This window comes from Haplochromis burtoni, unplaced genomic scaffold, assembly GCF_018398535.1.
Source record: "Haplochromis burtoni strain Fernald_Lab_line unplaced genomic scaffold, NCSU_Asbu1 Contig_7, whole genome shotgun sequence".
NCBI lineage: Eukaryota > Metazoa > Chordata > Actinopteri > Cichliformes > Cichlidae > Haplochromis > Haplochromis burtoni.
Window position 1 is genome coordinate 3785749 of NW_024582368.1, and position 22159 is coordinate 3807907.

The 22159-nt window shown below is 41.4% G+C and overlaps 1 protein-coding gene across 2 annotated transcripts; it reads right to left on the bottom strand.

The window, feature by feature from the left end:
* Positions 1 to 356: 356 nt before the first annotated feature.
* On the bottom strand, positions 357 to 19370 carry mgmt (O-6-methylguanine-DNA methyltransferase). 2 transcript variants are annotated; one of them, XM_005914158.2, is made up of 6 exons: positions 19278 to 19370; positions 16892 to 17037; positions 7961 to 8121; positions 3416 to 3555; positions 776 to 931; positions 357 to 676 (listed from the first exon to the last, which is right to left on the bottom strand). In XM_005914158.2, exons 1-5 carry the CDS (start codon positions 19347 to 19349, stop codon positions 803 to 805), a joined length of 648 nt encoding a protein of 215 aa, XP_005914220.1. In that variant the 5' UTR covers positions 19350 to 19370; the 3' UTR covers positions 357 to 676; positions 776 to 802. The 2 variants fall into 2 exon arrangements, with proteins under 2 accessions (XP_005914220.1, XP_014192670.1); XM_014337184.2 differs by having other exon boundaries at positions 16892 to 17040.
* Between the last annotated feature and the right edge of the window lie 2789 nt (positions 19371 to 22159).

The following is a 22159-nucleotide window of genomic DNA, read 5'->3' on the forward strand; positions in this document are numbered from 1 at the left end:
ACGTACAGCATAATTAATCATGAGCTGAACTGAGTGAATGCTACATGAAATCACTTTTTAAATTAAACGCAATTAAAATGATGAAAAGACGGGATTTTGTCAGTTTGAGACAGATTTATTTAAACATGTCTAACGCAACAAAAGTACAGTATAAAATGCATAGGACAACTCTCCACTCGAGGTGGATTATAAGGCGAGAGCAAACAATGAGATCTAAATGAAGACAAAACAAATGCCTCACTACAAAGCTTTGTAGCCGTAAAATTCAGAGCCTTTATCACTGGATGTTGAACAAAGCATTCACTTGGCAGGAAATTAAAAAACCAACGAGAGGTACAAAGACTAATTCTGCTTAGGAAAAAAAATAACAACAACAACAATGCAAGAGACATATTTTTAAGGGAATAATAATTCTTTAGAAAAACCATTCCAAGCACTATCTGGCAAACGCAACGGAGACCCACGGGAGCATATGTTTGTAATTCCTACTGTTCTCTGTTTAAGTTATTTTTGTACATTCTAATTCTGCAACAACTCTGTATCACATTAACTATGCAGCATCTCTATTCTTAGATTTAAAAAAAAAAAAGGATTATAAACTGAATATTTACAAGTTACTCCAGTTGTTCCACGGTGTGTGCCAAGCAAGGAAAACTTTATGGCCCTGTTTTGTGTTCTGAAAAGAAAAGAAAAAAAAGAGACAAGAATAACAATAAAAAAAAACCCTGGCCTTGTGAGTGTGTATATATATGTGTGTGTGCGTGTGTGCACTGACTGAAGGACAGTTGGGCTCTGTCATGCTTTAGCCTTCCCCTCCCTGCCTCTCATGGGTGAGCAGCCATTGTTTGAGATGGTTGCCCTTGCCGCTCATGTACGGCCCACTCTGTCCACTGCTAGAAATGACTCTGTGACAAGGAATGAGGAGAGGAACCTGGCACAGACAGAGAGAGAGACGGGGATTTAATAAACATGTGCAATTTTACAAATATTAGAATTTGTAGGACCAAGTCCCACTTTTAAAATGTGTTTTTTTTAATAAAAAGTAACTACTTTATTTTTACATTTGGTCAGAATTATGGGGAAAAAAGGACATTTTTCACTAAACTTTAGAAATTTAAATACCTAAAAGCTATGATGTGGAGGAACAAAAAGTAATATATGAGTAAGACAGGAACGCAGATTAGACCGCTGGAAAAAAATCAAATACTTATTCTCAGGTTGACATTTATTGTCACAGCACCACAATAGTTGCAAGTGCTGATAGTAGATATGTATTATGTATGAAAGAATCTCTGATTTAACACATAAACGATGTGACTTAAAAGTAACCAACGTGCAGGAAATATGAACTGCTTTTGTTTTTGTAGCACTTTTTATATTCATGCACTGCATGAAAACAAAGTGCCACACCAGAAGTGTCTGGTTTGATCCTGCACAAATCCACATTCAGGGTGATGGCTCAGTCTTTGGGTATAAATGTTTTTTACTCTTTAATAGTGAAAAGCAAAGAAGCAATCAAAAATTAATGGGCAAAAACACCAGCAGGATGAATATTCAATCGAGAGGGTGTCAACATTAAGATCTGATAACCCTGTGATCATTAAAAAGAGGAAGTCGGTGGAGCGTTTACTCTTGTTGCAGACGACTGCCAGGGGGGTCCCGAGTTCTTTGTAAACTAAATGGCTGGAGAAAGATTAAACAAGCAAGCCTAAAACACTTCGATCATTGTGAATTCAGAACAAGAAGAGTGGCAATGGTTGGGAATGAATCACAGCAATTATTTCTTTTAAAATATTCTTAATGTTGCCCTCATTTTGTTCTTGTTATACTAACCGGAAAGGCAACACAACCGTCGCTGCATTGCGACTGTATTTCTCCAATGTAAATGTGTTAGGCTGACGTGACGGTTGCACCTCCAGCCTTTTATATGAAAGCTGAACATTCACCGTGTTTCTCTTCAATCCATCATTAAACCCACTCCCATATCAACAGCAATAAAACTTTCCGAGCCCCAGATTAACCTTGCAGACAGAGAAATACTGCTCGAGTATTCAGATCAATACTGTTCCCCGGGTTTGGAGGGAGAGCAGGGTACCCTCAAGGCCTTCGGATCTGCCTCTTCACTTGGGGGGGAAAAGAGCACTACACCAGGCTTATCAATACTCAAATCCTGGTGAAGAAGAAGTGCCACAGAGAGGGGAGGATCGATTGAGCACACTGAGCTTTTCACAGCTGAAGCCTGAGTGGAGCAGTGCTACTGACAAGTAATTGACACTGACAATCTGACTCTGGATCTGAATCAGGAGCTGATGGCTCAGGCTCCCAGCCTCCTGGACGAGAGGAAAGAAATGTCTGTAAAACATACTGATGCCAAATCGGAGCGGTATTATACAGCCATCTAGCAGCAATGCCACTGGCTAATGCAATGTAAAAAGTATACAGAGAATCCAGAGGACACTATTAATTAGTTTATCTACATTTTATTCTGTGTTATAAATTGAGCGCTCTCATTATAAATAACTTTTTGTCCCCACCCAACATCAATTACAACATGCTGGGAGACCCAGCACTAAGACGAGGATGCACACAAGCACATATGAGGGAGAACATCTCACTGGCTGCACTGCTGCTGTACAAGAAGTGCTCTCTGCCTCACAGAGCACACCGGTGGTGCCCACAGCACTACATGGGCAGAGTTAAACAGGCTTTGATCAAAGGGTTTGATCAAAAGAAGACACACCACTTGCCCTCTAGCCCTCCATTTTGTACACAGTGGATTCATGGGCAAAATGATGCGGGCCAGGTTTCTTACAAGAAGCGGAGATTTGCAGCGAACATCTACAGTAAAGACTTGAGAGAACAGGAACAAAAGGTGTGGGCTTAAAATCGTGCTGTAGGTAGACTTTCCCTCCTCAGCTGTGCTCAGAGGGAGGTGTTTATTTCGCCATCGCACGTACTCGAACACGCCTACAGTTTAGATTACATATCATGCATCGGGGAAAACTTTTTAAAATGCATTTTACTGGAAAACTTCAGTCGTGCACACGAGTTAGGAAACTAGGAGAGACAATACCTCACCAGGAAATGACCTCAAATGTGATCTTTGCCTATTTTATGTATTCTGTCATTTTTTTCATGCATTTGTACAAAATGAATTACTACCCAATAAATATTATAGTTCACAGCAATCTGCTTCCACGTATTAATACAACATATAAACTAAGAATAATTTAAAATTACTTTTCTGTTAAAGGGCAAATTCACCGAAAAACTGATCATAATTAATCTTGCATGTGTTAAATATTGAAGTCGCTAATAAAGTTAAAAAAAAAAAAATACAAACCGTTACTTTACCTGTCTGACTAAATAAAGTAAGCAAGACAGAAGCCTGTCAATCAATGTCAACCATACTCACCGGATTCTTCCTCATAGCCCCTCCCACCGCCCGCACCGCTCTGGGGTTTCCCGCCATCTCGGCGAGGCGTTTGTATGAAACCGTCTTTCCGAACGTCACATCTCTCAGAAGTACCTGCAGCACGCGGCTGGTGAATGAATCTTTGCCAGAAAGCAAGAGGACGGAAGAGTGACAGAAAGACGGGAAAGGAGAAGGGGGGAAGAGAGAGTTCCTCATTTAATCAATCAAACTCAAACAGCCAGCCGAGAGGCTGATAACATGAAGGAACTTTAAACATGTGTTATATTTTTTAAACTCTCTGCTGTTTTTAATTAAAAAGCCAACGTTTGACTCATTAATGCATTTTCACCTACTGGTGAACACTATAATGTCCATCCTGGCTCCCTACAATTCCATCTTTTTTCTTCTTTCCATCTTTACACTGCTCATTATGCACCTAAACACAGAGAAGTCCCTCAATTTGACCTTAGAACTAGTATTAACATGCTACAGAAGCTGACGTGAGAAAATTATTCCTATGGCAGAAAAATCTAGGTTATGCTTTGAAAGGTCACAGCTAAAATTAAAAAAGTTCGCTCCTTCATTTAAAAGGATTAAGAGAGGCCAAAAAGACTGCAAATCTGCTCCAGATTTTTAATAATAATAATTTGAATGTTGCACACCATTTGTGGCAGCGGGATGACTTTGAGGTTAATCAGACCAATTTGTCCTTTTAATTGCTTTCTATTCAGAGTAGATTCATTATATCATCTTCACTTAAATGGCAGAATTCTTCAAATCATCCACAGCTTAACCAACCACATTAACGGCTTTGATTTCATTAGCACTTTAGCAGTAGCATTATCTTTTCTTCTTTTTTTTTCTGGATTACCAGGCGGTGACTGAGAGGCATGTTTGTCTAGCTCTGATTGCTGAAGAAAAGTATTTGAGGCATCTCAAAAACCTTAAGACGCCGATGCACCGAGGTTGTGCAGAAAGCACAAAACACTCTTTTTCTGCACTGAGAACAAGATGAGGAACAATGGTCTCGTTATCAAGAGGGGGTGAATTTCTTCTAGTATATACATGTACTCAGTCATGAAAATTCAATTAGTGATCTCCCATTCTCTCTCATTTATATGGTCTAAGAGAGCACATGACAAGTGATCTATGTGAAATCCTTCTAAATTGGCATTGTGTGAAAACATGTCACACCCCTGTCTCTCTTCTACAGAGTGAACATCCTTTGCTCCCCAGGCTCCCTCGCTACCTTATAGTCACTCTCTGCTACACAAAGCCACGCGAACAAGGCAATTTGCCTAAACTGGGGGGAATAAGTGTAAAACCTAAAGGGGATACATTTGATTGATGCACACCCATGTGAGTTCTTTGTCTTGAACAAGGCCCGTAGGTACTGTTTAATAATTTTTCAGGTAATAATCACACTGTCAACGAGATGACGGGCTCTTATGCAGACAGACTTAATGTTATGAGGAGATGAGATACACCCCTGAAATTCCTTTCATGCATTACTCTCCCTCATAAAGCTCGGATTTGGCCACATGATGTGTGTGATACATAAGGATTTCGCTTTTGTCACCGGCAGGGTAGATGACAACTTGCCCAGACTGCAGCTACGACAAATCCACAGTGATGCAAACGTTATTGACAAACAACCAAAGTCACACCGGCAGACGCAGACGAGAACTTTTGCCTACAAACAGACCGAGCAACAAGCTATGGCGCTGTGTACACCTTTGACTAATCCCGAGCAGCTGTTTCTCCTGGAAGCTTTCACATCTCCTACAGTTCTGGACAAAAAGTGTCTGTACTTTTATCTGCAGGGCACAAAGGTTAAAGAACTTTGCCCTCATCAGTGGCTGTGACAGAGACTTCAGGCAGGTCACTCGAGGGGACCAGCAATGACTTGGAGAGCAGTCCCCTAGCCCCATACTTCATAAAGAGCCTAATACGGTGTGTCTGGGGTCAGGACCCTCTTTAGATCGAGGAGCACTGGTGTCAATTGTTTAAATAAAAGTTGAGAGGAACCACTTACATGTTTACAGACATCCCCATAATTATGTCACAGGTCATTACCTGCCATGAGGCCAGGTGACAGAGCCACTGCGGCTGCGATGGATTTACCCGGAGTAAAATCGAACACGTTCGGCAGTTATGATGGTATTGACATATATGATTGATTTGCTCATAATTCTGTGTATGGGAGCAATTTGAAAGCCAAAAAAGGAAAACAATAAACTGAAATCCATCAGCCCTGCTAATGATAGATTTGGAGAGACGACTTCCAGCTGACAGTCACCTCGTACATGGTGGTGAGAATAAAAAGACAATAGTGGAAATGCAGCTACCTCATTATCCTTTGTGTCTAATGGGAGGGAAGACTTTGACTCCCAGTCAAAGTGTCTCTTGAGTCTTGAGGGATCCATACTTTTGAAGGCTGACGGGGTGCTGATGATTCTCTGATTATTCGATATTCTGAAAACGTTCATTTCCCTAATTCCTCTCCACATCACAGGGGCGAGTCCTGGTGAGTGTCTCATCTCGCCCTGCGCTGTGCACAGGGGGAGGTTCAGACTCCTGCAGGAACACAGTCATTTGGGCTTTGAAGAGCGCCCTTCCCCCCCTTTGCACGGCCCCCTCCCCGCACATTCCCCGCGCCGCTTACCGAGACTAAGATCCTCTCGTCTGTTACATATGGATGTATAATTAATGAGATAAGAATATGCATCGTTTTAAGAACCCACGTTGGTGTCTGTGTTTTTCTGAGGCAGCCAGCGCACATACACAGGCGCAAACACAAGCTAACTGAGCATAACGCACGCGAGCGCTCGCCATTCCCTTACCCCCGCCGACCAAACTTGCGTGTGATGTTGTGCATGACAATCAGTCGAGACGGTATAGAAAACTGCACCTTGCATCTCCTTTCATGTCACCTCTGTTTCTCAGGTATATCGTGACAGCTAATATGAAAAGTGGCTTGTTTTGTCAGAAATGTGTAAATAAACATGGCAACACTTCAAGTGAAGGTCACAACTCAATATTACATGACAAGTGCTGCGAGAGCGCTGTTGCGCTCAGGTTCTCCCACAAGATAACTGAGCAAACAAAAGTTGGTTGTCACAGATTGTAATGACCTGATTAAACTTGTATCTTTTTTTTTTCCCAGGCAGGCAGAGGCTGCACGACTAGATCGAGGAGGAATTTTTACAGCAATAAGGCAACAAGAAAAGATACTTAATATTTGTGAATCAACAAGCAAGAAAAAAAGAACCTTCCATTTCCCCCCCTGAAAAGACAAATACTCTTGATGCTCACATTTAACATTTTTATACTGGCATGGCCTATGGTTCTGACTACTGAGAGCAATCCAAGCCTAAACCCTGTATTTACGGAGCCCCAAAACAACAGGCGAGGGAGAGAGGTGGAACACAGCACAATCACCTATTCAGATCAGGTACTAATGAAGAATTCCATCTATCCTGAAATTTAATTAAAACCCCAAAGACTTCAGATGAGATGCGATTTGAAAGAGCCTGGGGCTGGTACACAAGCACTTGGTGGCGAAGGGAATCACACTGAAAGTTGATATCGTAATTGGTCCTGATGTATTTCTGCATTGCCTTTGCGGGAGCGTGGGACTCATAGCTGTATACAGGGTCTCGATGGAGTACCTGCTCATTGAAAATGCCATCACTCAAGCACTGCAGATCTGCATGAAATTAGAGAGCAACTAAGGCCTGATTGCAGGGGAAGAGAGGCACAATTGTTAAATGCATATATTAAAGTCATTTTTTTTCCTGTGTAGGTGTGCTTCTGTGTCTAAATGAGAGCTTCTGAAAATCTTTCAGTTAAAATGCGATGAGCATCTCAGTGTGACAAAGGAGCAGCCCGCAATTGTTTTGAAAACAAATTTCTGTTTACGATCTCAAAAATGAGTCGTCGGGCTACGATATTATTTATTTCCTCGAAACGAAACCACGGTTGGCAATCAAATATTCATTTTGTTTGCTTTTGTTTTCTTGTTTTCCTCTGCATCTTTAGTCGTTCGCCTCGCCGAAGCTACCGGTTGAAAGGACACTAATTGTCCATTTTTGGGGGGTGCTTTCATTTCACTCACAGTAGGTGACTGATCAAGCCAACAATAAGCTCATTCAAACTTTACCACCATTCACATGTTCTCATTAAAAAAAAAAAAAAAAAAACTTCCTGTCTGAAAATGTCAAGAGTGGAATTCGATCAGTTTCAAAGAATGTGCCAAGAATCATGGAAAAGCTTGCCAAGACTAACACGCGTGGTAAGAGCTGCCACAGATTACTGAACCAAGTTACAGCTCTGTGTTCTGTTCTCTCTCCTTTCACTCACCCACTCACTCACTTTTCCTCTGCTCTTGCTCTCTTCCTCGCACACTCGCTCTCGCTCTCTCTCTCAGCCATAAAATACTTCATTATAACACACTGAGCCAGTGAGTGTAAGTGATGTAACTGACAATTAAGAGTGAAAGCCTGATCCCAGTCATGGCTCTGCAAATATTTATCCATGACAGACCTCCTTGCAGGGCGGGGTGGTGAAAGCCAGGGAGCGGGAGACTCCCAGTGGTCTGCGGCTCACTGAAGTACGCCTGGAGCCATTCAACGCAGCGCTGCAACTCAGGGCTCGTTTCTGCCAGGCTATCGTTGACCACACAGCTCAGGGGGCCCCCGCTGCTCCTGTGAGGGATATAAGGCAGGATGGGGAGGTGAGGTGGGGATCAGAGGAGCAATCATAATACCCAATTCTTGCTTGAACAGTGCTAAATATGTCACAAGAGTGTAATAACATGCCACGAGTGACAAAGATGCAAGATGACATAATTTGCTGAGTGGAACTGAAGTTGTAAATTAAGACGTGTTTAAAATCTGAACTTGTACATTTTTGCATGTCGCTCGGCTTTGACGGATACCAGAGCTTTGGAAGACAGAATAAACCTCAGGAAGATAAAAAGGCAGAATCCAGAATTTTCTCAAGAGTAGATATAATAGAGTACGAAAGGGAAAAAAAGACAAAAAAACAACCGTCAGGTCATAAGAAACCGCTAACAGTTCGTTTCAAACTACTTTAAGGGAGAAAAAACGGTTTCTTAAAACAGAAAAGTAGCAGACAAAAGTTAAGAGCACAGCATTAACAACAGTTTCAACTCTGCTTGGGTCTAGTTTATAGTTCATGACAAGAATAAATGGATTTTTTTGGCCAGAGCGATGTTGGCCAGAAAAGCGCCGCACTTGGACATGCATCTTAGCTTGAGTAGATGCTTGGAGGAATTTGCCGACGGTTGAGTTGGCATCACTTAACAGCTGAATTTCTCTCTGCTGCTGACCACCCCCCAGGTCAATGCAAGCAGACTGACCCATATTTGACACTTAAAGACCCTACTGGGAAAGTCCTCTCTTAGCATGTGCATTACTCCAAAGTGGACCTCAAGCTGTGTTGTGGATCTAAAGCAGGCCCGCCAATTCCATTAACTGGTGTACAGGACTTATAAATAAATAATACCACCATTTAAGTGCCCCCTTTTTTCAAAATTGGCTTGTCCTGTACGGTATTAATAATAGACATTTACTTTGTTAAACACACAGACCGTCTCTCTCCTGCACGCCGTAACAGCGCGGCCCTAAAGTGTTTTTACACTTGTGCAGGTCACAGTTTGAGCTGCGTTTTATATTGGACACGTGAAGCTGAGGTTTACTGGAGTGTTATGACTGAGCAGGTCAGTTTTCAGAGAAACCACTCTGCTTGCTAGTTTGTGGCTGTGTGATAAAAATCTCCCGGGTGCCGTTTAACAGTGGGTGTAAATACAGTAAAAGGTGTAAATACTCTCATTTCTAAATAAACCACACAGCAGTTTATAGTTGAGTGGTGAAAACTTGGAAACCCACCAGCGGGTTCTGTGCTGAGACCCGCTCAAACAATGGCCATGGCTCATGGCAATCTCTGTCGGCATGGGTGAGTGCCCAGCCAGCCCCTACTTGTCATTGTCTCTCCTTTCTATCCCCTCCCTCCCCTCCCTCCCCCAGCTCTCCCTCCTCATTTCCCCCTCTCTATTGCTCTATCCTCCCACTCCAGCTCTTTTGGCTCCCCACCACCTACACCCCGACATACACACACACACCATCCCCCAACTTCTCTTTCTCTCAGCAAGGATCTTCAGGCCACTGTTCCCTCTCTACACACCCTCAACCCCCCCCCCACAACACGCATCCTCACACCACCACCTCCTCTGCCCCTCCACACCCTCTCTTTCTCTCCGAGAGGATGTTCCAGCCGCTGCACACTGACAGCTCGGGGATATTGTGTGTGGAAATGTTCCTGTTGGACCCGCAGGCCCTTACAATCTACCGGACAAAGGCTAGTGCACCTTTGCTTAAGGCTTGGCACCTTTGACCTTGTGCTTACACTTCAGACTTGTCACTGTGGCTAATTTTCCTCTCCTCCCAGCTTACGGATGCGCCCGTTTTTAAAAGGTGTTTGACTGATACAACATTGACAGTAGTAAAAGTTAATGCAATGCAGTACATGTTATGGCTGGCAAACAACAAGGAAATAAATAAATAAAAGGGGGGGAACAACATCAGTTGAGCTGAAGTCTGTCACCTCTAGGTGCAATGGGGGATTGTTTTTAAAAGAGCATGTGGGCAGTGGAGATGTAGCACTTGTGCTTGCAACATTTCCAGCCGCTTCAGTGAATCAGAAATCAGGCAGCATCATGTGATCTTTATGGAGTCCAGACTGGCACATTAGAAGCTGTGCCCTTCAAATGAGAGATTAGAGATGTCTAATAAATGTCGGACTAATTACAACAAAACTCTCCAAGGGGAAACAATCTTTATATTGTACTAAAGTAACTGCCAACGCTCTATGAAAACCAAGAATTATAATTAGCAGTGATTATAAAGAGTATTTTAATAAACGTGTGTAGCGAGTGTGTTGACGTTAGAACAAACAATTCAAATTGGGTTAAAGAAGAATTGTTATTTTATTATCTTTTGACTACATAAATCATATTTTTTTCCATGTCCTTCAGCCATTTACTATTTCATCACAGGTAAAGAAATCAGAAACTAATTCCAAACTAGCCGAGGATCTGCTGCACTAAAAGAATATTTCCCTTGATAGAAGATTGCGATTTGAGAAATTTTCTAATATTGTGCTCCTGTCACAATCAATTTCCAATTACCATAAATCATTGTTGCGTAAAGTGGGACTCATTTGGAGTTCTACCCGTTTTCCAACTCTAATATAAAGAATGAATTGAGCATTTATACAATGTTGGAGGCTATTTTGTTCATCCTGGAAGAAACAATCAAAGGAGACAAAGGGGAAAAAAAAAGAAAAGAATAGCTGACATTAAATTAGTCTTTTTCTGTATCTCTAGTTGCACAAGACTTCAGTAAGACTTTTTCTATCAGCTGCAGACGTAAGAATGAAACAGGTTAACCACAGAATCTAATTGAAAGGAATCTGGCGAAGGGTGTAATGGTATATTGCACTAAAAGGGGAAAAACTCAGAACTCATGCCTCCATCCTGTGAAGCGTGATGGCGCTCATCCTGACTCGATCGGCTGTCACTTTTGACACAGCCTGCCAGAGTTCTCCTTCACCGATCATGGGTAACATGGCGGGTCAGAGGATGAAATAGAAAAGGCCAAGAGCAGTCCAATATTTTCCTCAGCCTTATAGCTGCAGATACTTAACTCAGAGACGTCAAAGACTCAAGAGAGCATGAAAAAAGCCTAAAATGACTGTCTAAAAAGGGAAAAAAATACAGCATGTCTCTATGAATGTCAAGATCCTGATGGTCTCTGAGCCAAAGGCTGTGATACAATTGTAAGCCACTTGCTCAATGCAGCTCGTTCAACCATCGGAAGATCATTCAGATGCCTATCTAGGCAGTGCAGCACTAAACTCAAGAGCTTTTGGAGTGGGAAGCTGTTAGGAATGCTTCCTACTCTGTTCTGGGGTGCACGTTTTGTGCTCCGCTGTTTCAAAATAAAAACAACTGGGCCGGATAAACTGCTCTCTAGATATCCTGCAACTCTTATTAGTGAATGTCCGCCAAAGAGGCTGCAACACTCAATCCAATACATAAAGGTGGTGGTAAAATACTGCAGAGTAGGCAACAAAGCACACAACAATTAGGTCTTCTCCCAACGGCTAGCCACAGGAGTCAGTGAAGGCATGTATTACCAGAGCCTTAACTCTTACTCCATTATGTAGTGTATCCACACCCCGACGCCGCAATGTTTATCTACAACAGACTACTGAGCAGTTTCAAATAGCGTTTTTAGCCTCTATTCTCAAGTGCCACAGTAAGAGACTCCAATTACCCGAATGGTAAGGAGCCAGTGAGGGAGGCATAAAGTACATTAGGGATCCCCTGTAACTGCAGGGACCTTTTAGAGCCTCAACTGAAGAGGGCCGGGAGACTGGGGGGACAGTGACCCTGCATGGATAGCCTCTGTCAAAATTTGACCACGTCAAGCACAAAGGCATTATGGGAATCCAGTGTCACCAAGTCCTAATTACTGTCTGTGTTCAGAGCAAATTACTGCCTTGTTCCTCTGATTAGCGAGGAGGCTAATCTTCACCTGTGTACGCCAGCACTGCTGAGGGCCCTTGAGTGTTAGCGCTTCGTCTTCTGTAATTTATTTTTAAATCAGTGCCCGCTCCCAAGAGTTTTGAGTGTTTTGTTGTGAACCGCTTACCATGATCCCCACCACCGCCCCCTCACCCCTAAATCCTTGACTAAATCCTTGTTTGGTGCCGCAGGAAGATAAGCAAGAACAACACTTGGGCATAATTGACTCGTACTCCTCTCCAAGATGTCAGAGCGGAATCATCTCTCTGCATATTGCCTTAGTATGTCACACACTGTACACTTCTGCATGTTGCAGATATAGAATCCAATCAAGTTCTAAAACAAACTAGCGCAACCCTTATGCTGGAAAAAGTTCCCGGTCGACAGCAGGGAAAGGGGAGGGAAACAAAAAAACTGCAGGAGCTGCTTTTAGCTGCATCTCCACAGTGAGCAGCAACTCTCATTCAACTCAAAACCTCACCCTGGAGGCTCCGCTTTAGAAACCACAACATTTGCAGATTTTCATCTGAGTGAATGTCAGTGTCTCGTCTGTGTGGGGCGGTTTACAGGTAGTGTGTTACACAGGTGTTGGTTTACACAGGAAATGGCACATGCAGCCTGATTGGGACGGTCCCGGGAGACGGAGGCATAAACATAGAGCACAGATGGGTCCAAGGGCCAGTGGGAGCAGCACCTTAATGAATACGCAGCTGAGTACTACACTTCACAACATGCAAAACAATATTCTAAGGCCGCAGCAAAAAATAGAACAAAAATCATCAGAATATCATTACACAATGAATTATTCATACCGTTTCTAAAGGGACTCCGTCAAAAAATCTCTCCTTGCTTTATTGATGATTTCATTCAATATCTCAGCAGTTCATGGTTTGTATGACAAAGCATTTTAGTTACAAATGTAAGCAGTTTATTTAGCACACAGCAGTGTCTATATATATGTATGTATGTATATATCTACATATCAAGCAAAATTATAATTTAAATGAACAAAATCCTACGTTAGATGAAATACACCATAGATGGAGAAGCGAAGAGAAAAATTACAGTGGAATAAAAAGAGTTGTTATATTTCCCGGTGTGTGAGCACATCATGTAAACAGGCCCCTCAGAATAAGGAACACATTTGCCATACTGCTATTCAGCGTGAACCAGGACATTGATTCACAACACTACATGAGTGTGAGAAGAAAAAAAAAACAAAAAACGATAAATGCATCACCTCAGATATTTCACACTAGCGTTGGTAGTGTGTAAAAGCTGTTGTGACAGCTTGGGTATTAGGGATAGATAGATGGAAAATGTCTGGATGCTTATGAATGCCAATGTGAGTGGGGTGGCAGATTTGACACAAAAACACTCCACCTCAGAACAATTAGGCTGTTCTCAGGCCCCATCCAGTGTTGTCAGTGATAATGGAAAGCTGTGAGGATAACTGGTGATAAATAGACTTTAACACCCTCCTCCTTAAGAGCAATGCAGTCCTGCAGTCCTCTCATATGCTTAACTAATCATGACCATGGCCAGCAAATTCATACAAAAGACTAATTACTGTTGTACTTCACTTCAGTCTCAAAGGCCTCTTATATAAGGACTTGGGGGTTCTCTTGCCTCTTTTCTCCTCTTGATGGGTATTTTTTTACAAGTAGGCCTCATGCTAGACAAAAGCGTTTAAAAATCGGTGATTGCTTTCATCCGCTTTAATTACATTCAGAAATGGCATTTCTGCCACATAATACACCCCTATTGTTTCAGAATTATCTGGCTTGGGGAGTAAAATCTACAATATTTGACGATGCTCCCGAGCTAAATCGCCTCTTGAAATTGAAATATGCAGCCGAAATACAAAATAAAAAGCCAGCCTTTGCTGCTGATATACTGGAAGCTCCTTGGCTTTCTCCAGAATGCTATTATTATGCATATCCAGGTAGAAAGTTAATTAACCCAAAGCTTAAGCTAATTATGGTAGCAGAATGCTATCAACCAAACGCTTTCAGTCAGACAGCTGTCCAGAATTTCATTTGCTAATCATTTGTCTTTTGCCGGAGCATATGGTACATTTCCCCGCTATCACAGCAACAACAAACAGATGAAAATCATTAACTAAAAACAATGTGCAATGTGAAAAATCAGACACAGATTTATAAGGCTTTGTGTCAGAGAAAAAAAACGGGGGGGGGGATTTATGGCCTGGGAAGTATAATGATAATTTTTGGTTTTAGCCACTTAGGATTTTAGGCAGATCACGTGACCCGAGTGTGCTGGGAATTCAGACGCACAAATATATTGTTTATATCTATATGCAAATGAGACAGAAGTGTTTATCCGTGTAAAATTAATTACAATTTTCTATAGGAGCATATGCGAAAAGATCTTGTTCCTAACAATTTTTAGCTCCTAGCACATTTTGTGCATGTTTTTACCAACACAATATTTTTTGTTGTTAAAAGTAGAAATCCCTCAGCTCTGAATTAAATCAATTATTTTCCAAAAAATGTTTCATGCATTATTTCTGTTTTTTTTTTCTTTTTTCATAAAAACACATCACACTGGCTGTTAAAGGGTGATTGATATCAGCATTGCCTTGCAACATTATCAGGCAATAAAGGCTACTCAGGTTCTAATGCAACATGTCATACACAGGCTCCTGTAGTACATTTCTATTGAGGACCTCACAAGCTAAATTGCTTTTTTCCTGCTCCCCCACATCTCAGCCAGCTTGACAGACAAATTGATCAAAGCATTGTAAAATAATATGCTCACAAAATGTCTCGGGGCAGGAGTCCAGCCCTTTTTTTTCATTTTTCACCCTAATAAAAAAGTGCTCTATGATTTCCTCTGTATTATGTGTCTGTGCTCTGTGTGAAAGAGGCAAGAAGCATCATATTTCAGATAATAGTAATCTCCTGTAAACAAAATGCGTATCATTTTTCTGTGAACGCTGAGGCCATGCTAAAAACTAAAGGGGGGGAAAACTGGTTAACAGGGAGGCTGGTGCGTAGGGCCCCAACAGGGGTTGTTGAGATGTAATGAATTTGTTCATCTGATGGTGCCTTCAGGGCTGTCGTTAGACTGGCAGAGGAGGTTGATTTCAGGAAATGTTCCTAAGATCAGTTAGGAAGCAAAAGGGGCTTGAGACGTTTCTATTAGAAAGAGCTGACGGTCATGGTGTGTAAGCAATACTTCAAGGGCGTTTATGTAGCTATAATGGCATTTATCAATAACTATCTATCAATGCCACAAATGCTTCTGTTGCTGGCCCAGCTGTTCAATGCCAAGCAATAGTGAAGTCTGAGAAACGCAGGAGGCAAACGCGGCCGTGTAAGCCTTCAAAGCTCTGGCTCGTTGGCAAATATCTGCTATAGGTCTGAGTTTATGCTATGAATGGACATTATCTATTTCCCATATCTAAAATATGCTCTTAGAGATCATTTATCACAGTGACTTTCTAAGCCTGTACCACAACACATCCGAAGCTGGAAAGAGCCTTGTTTAGTATGTCATAAATAAATCAATAGAAATGGCTGATCTGAACTATTACTGCTACAGGCGGGCTTTGGTGAGATCTACATGTAAAGCCGGTTGCAAAGATAAGCCTGTATTTTGTCACTTTATCTCGCCTCCCTTAATGCCTGTTTACATTGCGTTACTACATATATCTAAGGTGGCTCTAGTTTCCCCGTCCTGTGACAATAACAATATATTCAACCGGTTGAGATAAAATCTAAACATTTTTACTAGTAATTTTTTCTTGGGTGGGGGTGGTGGGAGGCTCACACCTTTGCAAACATACAGCGATGTGATCAGAGCTTCACTTATGACCGACATAGCAAATGATATTAAAGTGAGAAATGATCTAGTGATGCGAATCATTAAATTCATTTGCATATTCCTACTGAACCTGAACACACAAATTAAACCCTGTTCACAAGGAGACGGAGAAAGGTGCTTGTGCATGGTTACAGGACATCTTCCATAATCAAAATTCCATATTATTAATTTTCTCACTTCAACTCATTAACAACAAGTGGAATGTTTTTTACTGCTTGATGAATTTTAGGAAATAGCAGACAGTCGAGAAGGAAACACATGTTGAGGTATAATATACAAGGTCATTAATGGGTTTCCATAAATTAGAATTTGAACATACATTTTCAAAAGGATAACTTCCTATCCGGGTGCATTTGGAAATCGTTTAATTTCCCCGACCATTCAAGTTTATCAAATGCGAATCTGCGATACATGGATATTTAATTTCAATCTAATCAAAACTAATCTGAGCTGTAGGATATGGACCTGTAAAAATAAGGAAGAGGCACTTATTAATGCTGCCTTTAATCAGTTTCAATCGCTTCAGTAAGACTGTCAACGTTCCTGACACTTTTGAGGGATGGGCAGGCCCAGAAATGCAATCACATATTACATTTCTGAGTGTCAGTCGACACTCAGAACTACTGCATACAACTTGAAGGAAACATAAATAAACAGGAGAGAACAGTCCATGCTCCCCGTGGCCTTTGCTGACCCTACAGACATCAGTTCTAATCAACTCCCTTGTGGGTAATAAACAAGTTATTTTTCTGAAATTTCAAATATACTGCAGGAAGAATCACAACCACATGCCATCAGAAATCTAATTTCAAGCCCAACTGTATTCTAGTGCCCCTCATATTTCTAGTGCCTGCTCATATTTGCCCAACTTTCTCCAGGATATTTCTTGTGGGATCTACAAAAATGCCCTGCTTCCAATGAGGAATGGTGGCACTCCATCACAGGAGTGGATTCTGTCTGCCTGTAAATTTCACACCTTTGTTTATCACGTCACCAGCCCGGCTGTTGTACAGTACCTTTCAGCAGGTGCGACATCCATTAGGATCTGGATGGTGTGCACACCATTCTCACATCCACTGACTTGGATCGTCCCCAGGGGGCTCAGCAATGAGATGGTCTTCTGAGTGCACTGGCTCTCCCCCTGCTTCTTCATCTTGCTGCCCTGCTGAGGAAGTACAAATTACACTACGTTCATTGACATATTCATGTGGCAACTTTCACAATTTCCCACACATATTTGCATTGAATGATCTATTGAAAACCTAGCGGGCCACCAACGAAAGATGACTTACATATTTGAACACCTTGCCTCCAAACAATGTCATGATGTGACTTGATCCCCACATTACTATCCAATATTTCTTCTGTGTATGGAAAAGAATACGCCTATCTAACCAATAAATCGCCCATTTTTTCCCCTCTTTCTGTTCTATATATCACATAAATGAGAAAAACAATGCAGTCTGTTCCCTTGTCTGGTGGGGGATTCCCAAGATAGCTCGACATTATTTTCAATCCGTCATTTTTGGTTGATGGCCGGGATGTTTTTCTAGCATTAAATTTGTTCCTTAGGGTGCAACTCCGATGGGATTCTGGTTTCCAGCCCTTAACAACAGCAAAAACGTGCAGCTTTTCTGACGACTGAGATGGATACTGGCAATAACCAGACAGCAGTTCCTTTTTTATTTTTACTTTGAGGGAAGGAGAGATGATTGACTATGTTATATGTGAGTTTTTGAGAGATGGGGGTTATAATAAATAAAGGTCACATTGATTGTAAGTTTCAAACAAGTAACCTTTCCTTCCCAGAACGATGATCTGAAAAGTTTAAAGTGCACAAATGCAATATCTCCATTTTTGCTTTCAATATTACACATACCACGTGTTTTTAAATGGTTAACTCACACGTGTGTGTACATTGATGGGAGCTGTGCACTGCTTTGACTAGACTTTATTTTCATTATGAATTATTATTTGTTGCATTTAATTAAAATAAAAATGACACATGACAATTAAAGTTTCAAGACAGACTATAAAGAGGGAATGATATTAAAAAAGGAATAACATTTTTTTTAATGACTAACTAATTGTTTTAATTTTTGCAGGCCTAGCATACTGACAGATGTGAAACTCTTTCTCTGCTAAACTAACTTTTATAACATTTTTAAGTCCCATAATCAAATTTTCAATGCTCACCACGTGAAATCTTGTGCACTAGTTATTTAAGGAAGCAACAAAACAAACTACAGATGAAACAATTAACCACAACTGGTAACTACTTCAATAATTAATCCTTTTATTTGATTTTTTTTTTTTTTACTAAAAATAAAAGTATTCAACAATCCAGCTTCTCAAATTAAGAGCACTTTCTTCTTTCCTTTGTCTTCATTGCTCGTAAACTGAATTTTGGGGAGCTGTGGAGTGGAGAAAATGACACCTTGAGCTTCAGAAAATTACAGACTGTTTAATAAAACAATAATCACAAGCTGTAGCCCTTAAACAAAGCAAAACAAAAACACTTCACTGCTCATTGCACACTCTACTTTTAATTTAAGAATGGATATCTTTTATTTTTAGATTACTCCCGTATCCACCCCCCCATCCGCACTTCACACACGCATACTACCAACACCACCACCACCACCACATCTGTCATGGTATGTGATCACAAATGCGTCTGCTTCAACTTTCTTGTTTCTACTCTTGCAGCTCTCACTGTATTCATCAGGGGTTTGCCTGAACTGACAATAAAGGCGAGAAATTTTCTGAGCCAAACAATGGTACAGTGCACTTTGGATAAGCGCTGCACACACTCCGTGCCATTTAGCAAGATGGTAATAGACTCATAGATAGAATAATGGACTTTGGCAATAATGGCCTTGGCTAATAGTCTGCGCTGATTAAAAATAATGCTATCATGTTTGTTCTGTGCCGTTTTCGGTGCAGTAGAGTAGTCTAAGTGAGTGCCTGGGTGTTTACCCAGCTCTTCACGGTGAGGAACAACAAACAATAAGCAGATTGTGTTGTTAAAAAGAAAAAAAAAATCACTGGCGGCATCCTCATGCTCGTCAATCATTTGACTCGTTTCTCATTAGACTAGTTCCTGGTCAAACCTGCGTGATTAATTGAGTAGAAAGCGCCCCGTGACTGCGCAGGTGTAAAAATGCAACATGTGTCCTTAATGTGCTGTTTCAGATGACGGCTCCTTGGGTGAGTATCTGTTTTAATGTAAAAATATACCTATCATAATAATGAAATAAACAAGCGAGAGTTCGTGTCTGAAAGGCGTATTAGCAAACGCTAGCCCTCGTTAGCTTAAGCGTACGCGTACTTTCAGCTTTGTGTATGTTGTTAGCTTGTGTTAGAGAAAGTTTAACGCTGTAAATTAACGCCGGTGCTTACAAATTTAACCGTGTGCATCCAAACGGTGTCTCTGCGATGCCCACTCCTCTTCCCCCCCTCTGCAAAACACATGTCAAAGCAGAACTCTTCCTGTTTCTCAAGGCAGCGTGGTCAAGCCGACCAATCACGAGAGGCAAAAGTCCGCTCTCGCTCTGTAATTGGTCCAGAGAAAGTCTCCGCTCCTCCCCTTTGCCAGGGACAGACTTAAGAAGAAGGCTTTTCTAATAGGTCTCAAGTTGGGATTTGGGGTCCTTCAGGGGGTCCCCAGTACGCCGAAGACTAGTAATGGTAGTGATTTAGATATTTGATTTGCTTGATGTTTTTACAGCAGGAAAAAATATGATAATGCATATTTTGAGCATTAATTTCAAACACTGTTATCTTTCCACTTATTGCTGAGACATTTATCCAATTCTGCATCTCCTGTGACAGCTTCTCAGTGAGGTCTTTAGGGTCTCAAGCGTAATGTTTGTGGATAAAAAAACACCTATGTGACTGCAGCAACCAATAACACCTTATGTATTACCAACTAATAAAGTCAGTATTATGAACAACACATGGGGCAGCACTCAATCCTTTTATTAGAGTTTTTATGCCGTTTAAAGGAGAGGGGGGGGGTTGCCTTATGTTGCCTGGAGCAGTCATAGATTAAGTGGAAGCTTATATTTCAGTCATTATGACCAAGTGTGTGGCATCAGTCACGCATTTTTCTTTTCTTCTGTCTGTTGTCCTTTGCAGCTTTATTTTTTTGTTTCTGTGATGCCTTCAGCTCTCCGCATGCCTCCGTTTGGAATGTGTAGGCCGGCATGGGCCTGTGGCCCACACCCCATCTCAGCGGTGAGGGTGGGAGCGGGGGAGAAAACGCCACCCCTGCAGAGACCATTTTGAAATCTGTGAGGATTTCCGTGCCATCTGGACCCGCTGCCAGTCTGCCCCAGATAGTAAGGGTTGGCAACGGTACCCGACGGTGCAATATGGCTCTCTCTTTAATGAACTACTAACTGTCCCCCGTTTTAATTGATGTGACATTTGAGCCATTTATCTCTGACATTTCAATGAAGGATGATTCTCAGCCTTGCCATTTACTTTTTTGTGCTATTTTCTAAGAGTCATTTGCATTTTTCTGCTCTAAACCTGCTTTTTGTCTCTCATTAGCTAATTAGAGAGCAACATGCACGATTAATAAAAATGAACATAACCTAGTTTGATATAGGCTTGATGAGGGATAATCAGAAAATCAGTGTTTTCTTAATATTCATCAAAAATGATGTGAGGGGCTACCTGTGGTAAAAGGTGACTTCGATAAAGCCTTGTAACCTTTAACCACATACCAACATGTAGCCTACAGTGTGGGACAACTTATGTTCGCAGCATGGGGAGAATCAAGCTCAATTAATCAGCATATGATTGCAGTAAGCAGCCCCCTCTGCTGGATCTTCTGAGCCATACTGTTTGAAATCATTTTAATGCTGCATTCAGTGGCCAGACAATTATCATATGTGGCAGCCACTAAAGCCGTTCCGTGTTTGCTTTATTGCATTTACTAAAAATGACAGAAATGTGCAATTTTAAATATTTTCTAAGACAGATTTTATTATTTATTAATTTTTTTGTAATGCAATTTTTGTTGTGTGCTAATTTTAATTACCACCGGCTCATCAAGGCTGCTTTACACATTTTACAATCATATACATTTATTATGAGGTGTGCAAAAATTCTAATGTTTAAAAACAGGAAGCATATTTGCCATTATGTGTTGAAATAAACAACCTAAAGTGCGTGTGAGTGACATAACAACTCGGTATACTAAAGGCTCCAGGCTCAATTGTTTTCCATAATGACACATATTTTCAATCTTTTAAAGATATCCTTTAAAAACACGGCTCCACTGATGACGACTGTTCCTTTGATTGTGAGCGGCATCATTGCCAAGGTGTGGTGCCCTGTCTGTGTTGGCAGCCGGGCTGATATCTTTTGTTTGGGACTCAAAGAGCTCCTTTTCCTGTTCAGTTTCCCTCACTATTTTTGTTTGTGTGAGGTGTTGACGGACTTATACGTTGCACAGCTTCCTTTTAGTGTACAGCACCAGATGTTTGCGAGAATAACAGCCCTAACCTTTTTTTGTAATAATGACAGCGATTGTTTATTAGCAGTTTTGTCCATCCGGTAATGTATGATTGTCATAGCTCAGTCATATACTGGCAGTCTGTGTCTTGCTCTCTTTTCCTGTGTTTGCAGCCTCGCTCGCATGTTGGCGTGGGAGGAGTTGAAGTCATTTATGATATCAGATATTCTTTAGGAGAACAGGAAAGTCCTGACAGACTGAACAACCGCCATCGTCTCACACAGTGGTGTGTGTGAGTGTGCATTTTAATCAGGAAAAATGGCTCTGTGGGCCTCACATTGCACATTGAGGAGGTCTTTTGTGTACCAAGTGTACAGTAGATGTGTCTATTCCTCTAAATCAAACCACGAAGCAGACGCAGAAAAAAAAAAGAAGCAACCTGTTATTTTGTTCTTTTTACTCTGACACTTTGTTATTCCACTCCTCTCAAAAGAATTAGCCTGATGATCATATAAGCAATTCCACGGCCACAAAGAGGTGACAAAATTTCCTTGTATCCTCTTGTGTCCACTTATTTAGTGTACCTGTGTGCCTCTGTCCCTCCATCTCTCGTATGATGTGGCTTCTCTATTTTACTGTTGACATAGTGCTATGAATGTCTGAGCATTTTGCAAATGAAGAGGCTTGAACTCCTGACAGGCAGTGTCGCCGGCACCATGACACACTGGCCCGCACATGCTGTGCGGCATAATGATGACATTAGGATCCAGTGATAATATCAGGACGCACTTCAGATAAATGACTGATAAACCAGGGG

Coding starts and splice junctions, on each gene's coding strand:
- mgmt (XM_014337184.2), bottom strand. CDS start 19,349: ATGTGTTTTGCAGAGGGGGGGAAGAGGAGTGGGCATCGCAGAGACACC. Junction 17,041..19,277: donor GGATGCACACGGTTAAATTT/GTAAGCACCGGC, acceptor GTACTTCCTCAG/CAGGGCAGCAAGATGAAGAA. Junction 3,556..7,960: donor CCACCCCGCCCTGCAAGGAG/GTCTGTCATGGA, acceptor TTTCTGGCAAAG/ATTCATTCACCAGCCGCGTG.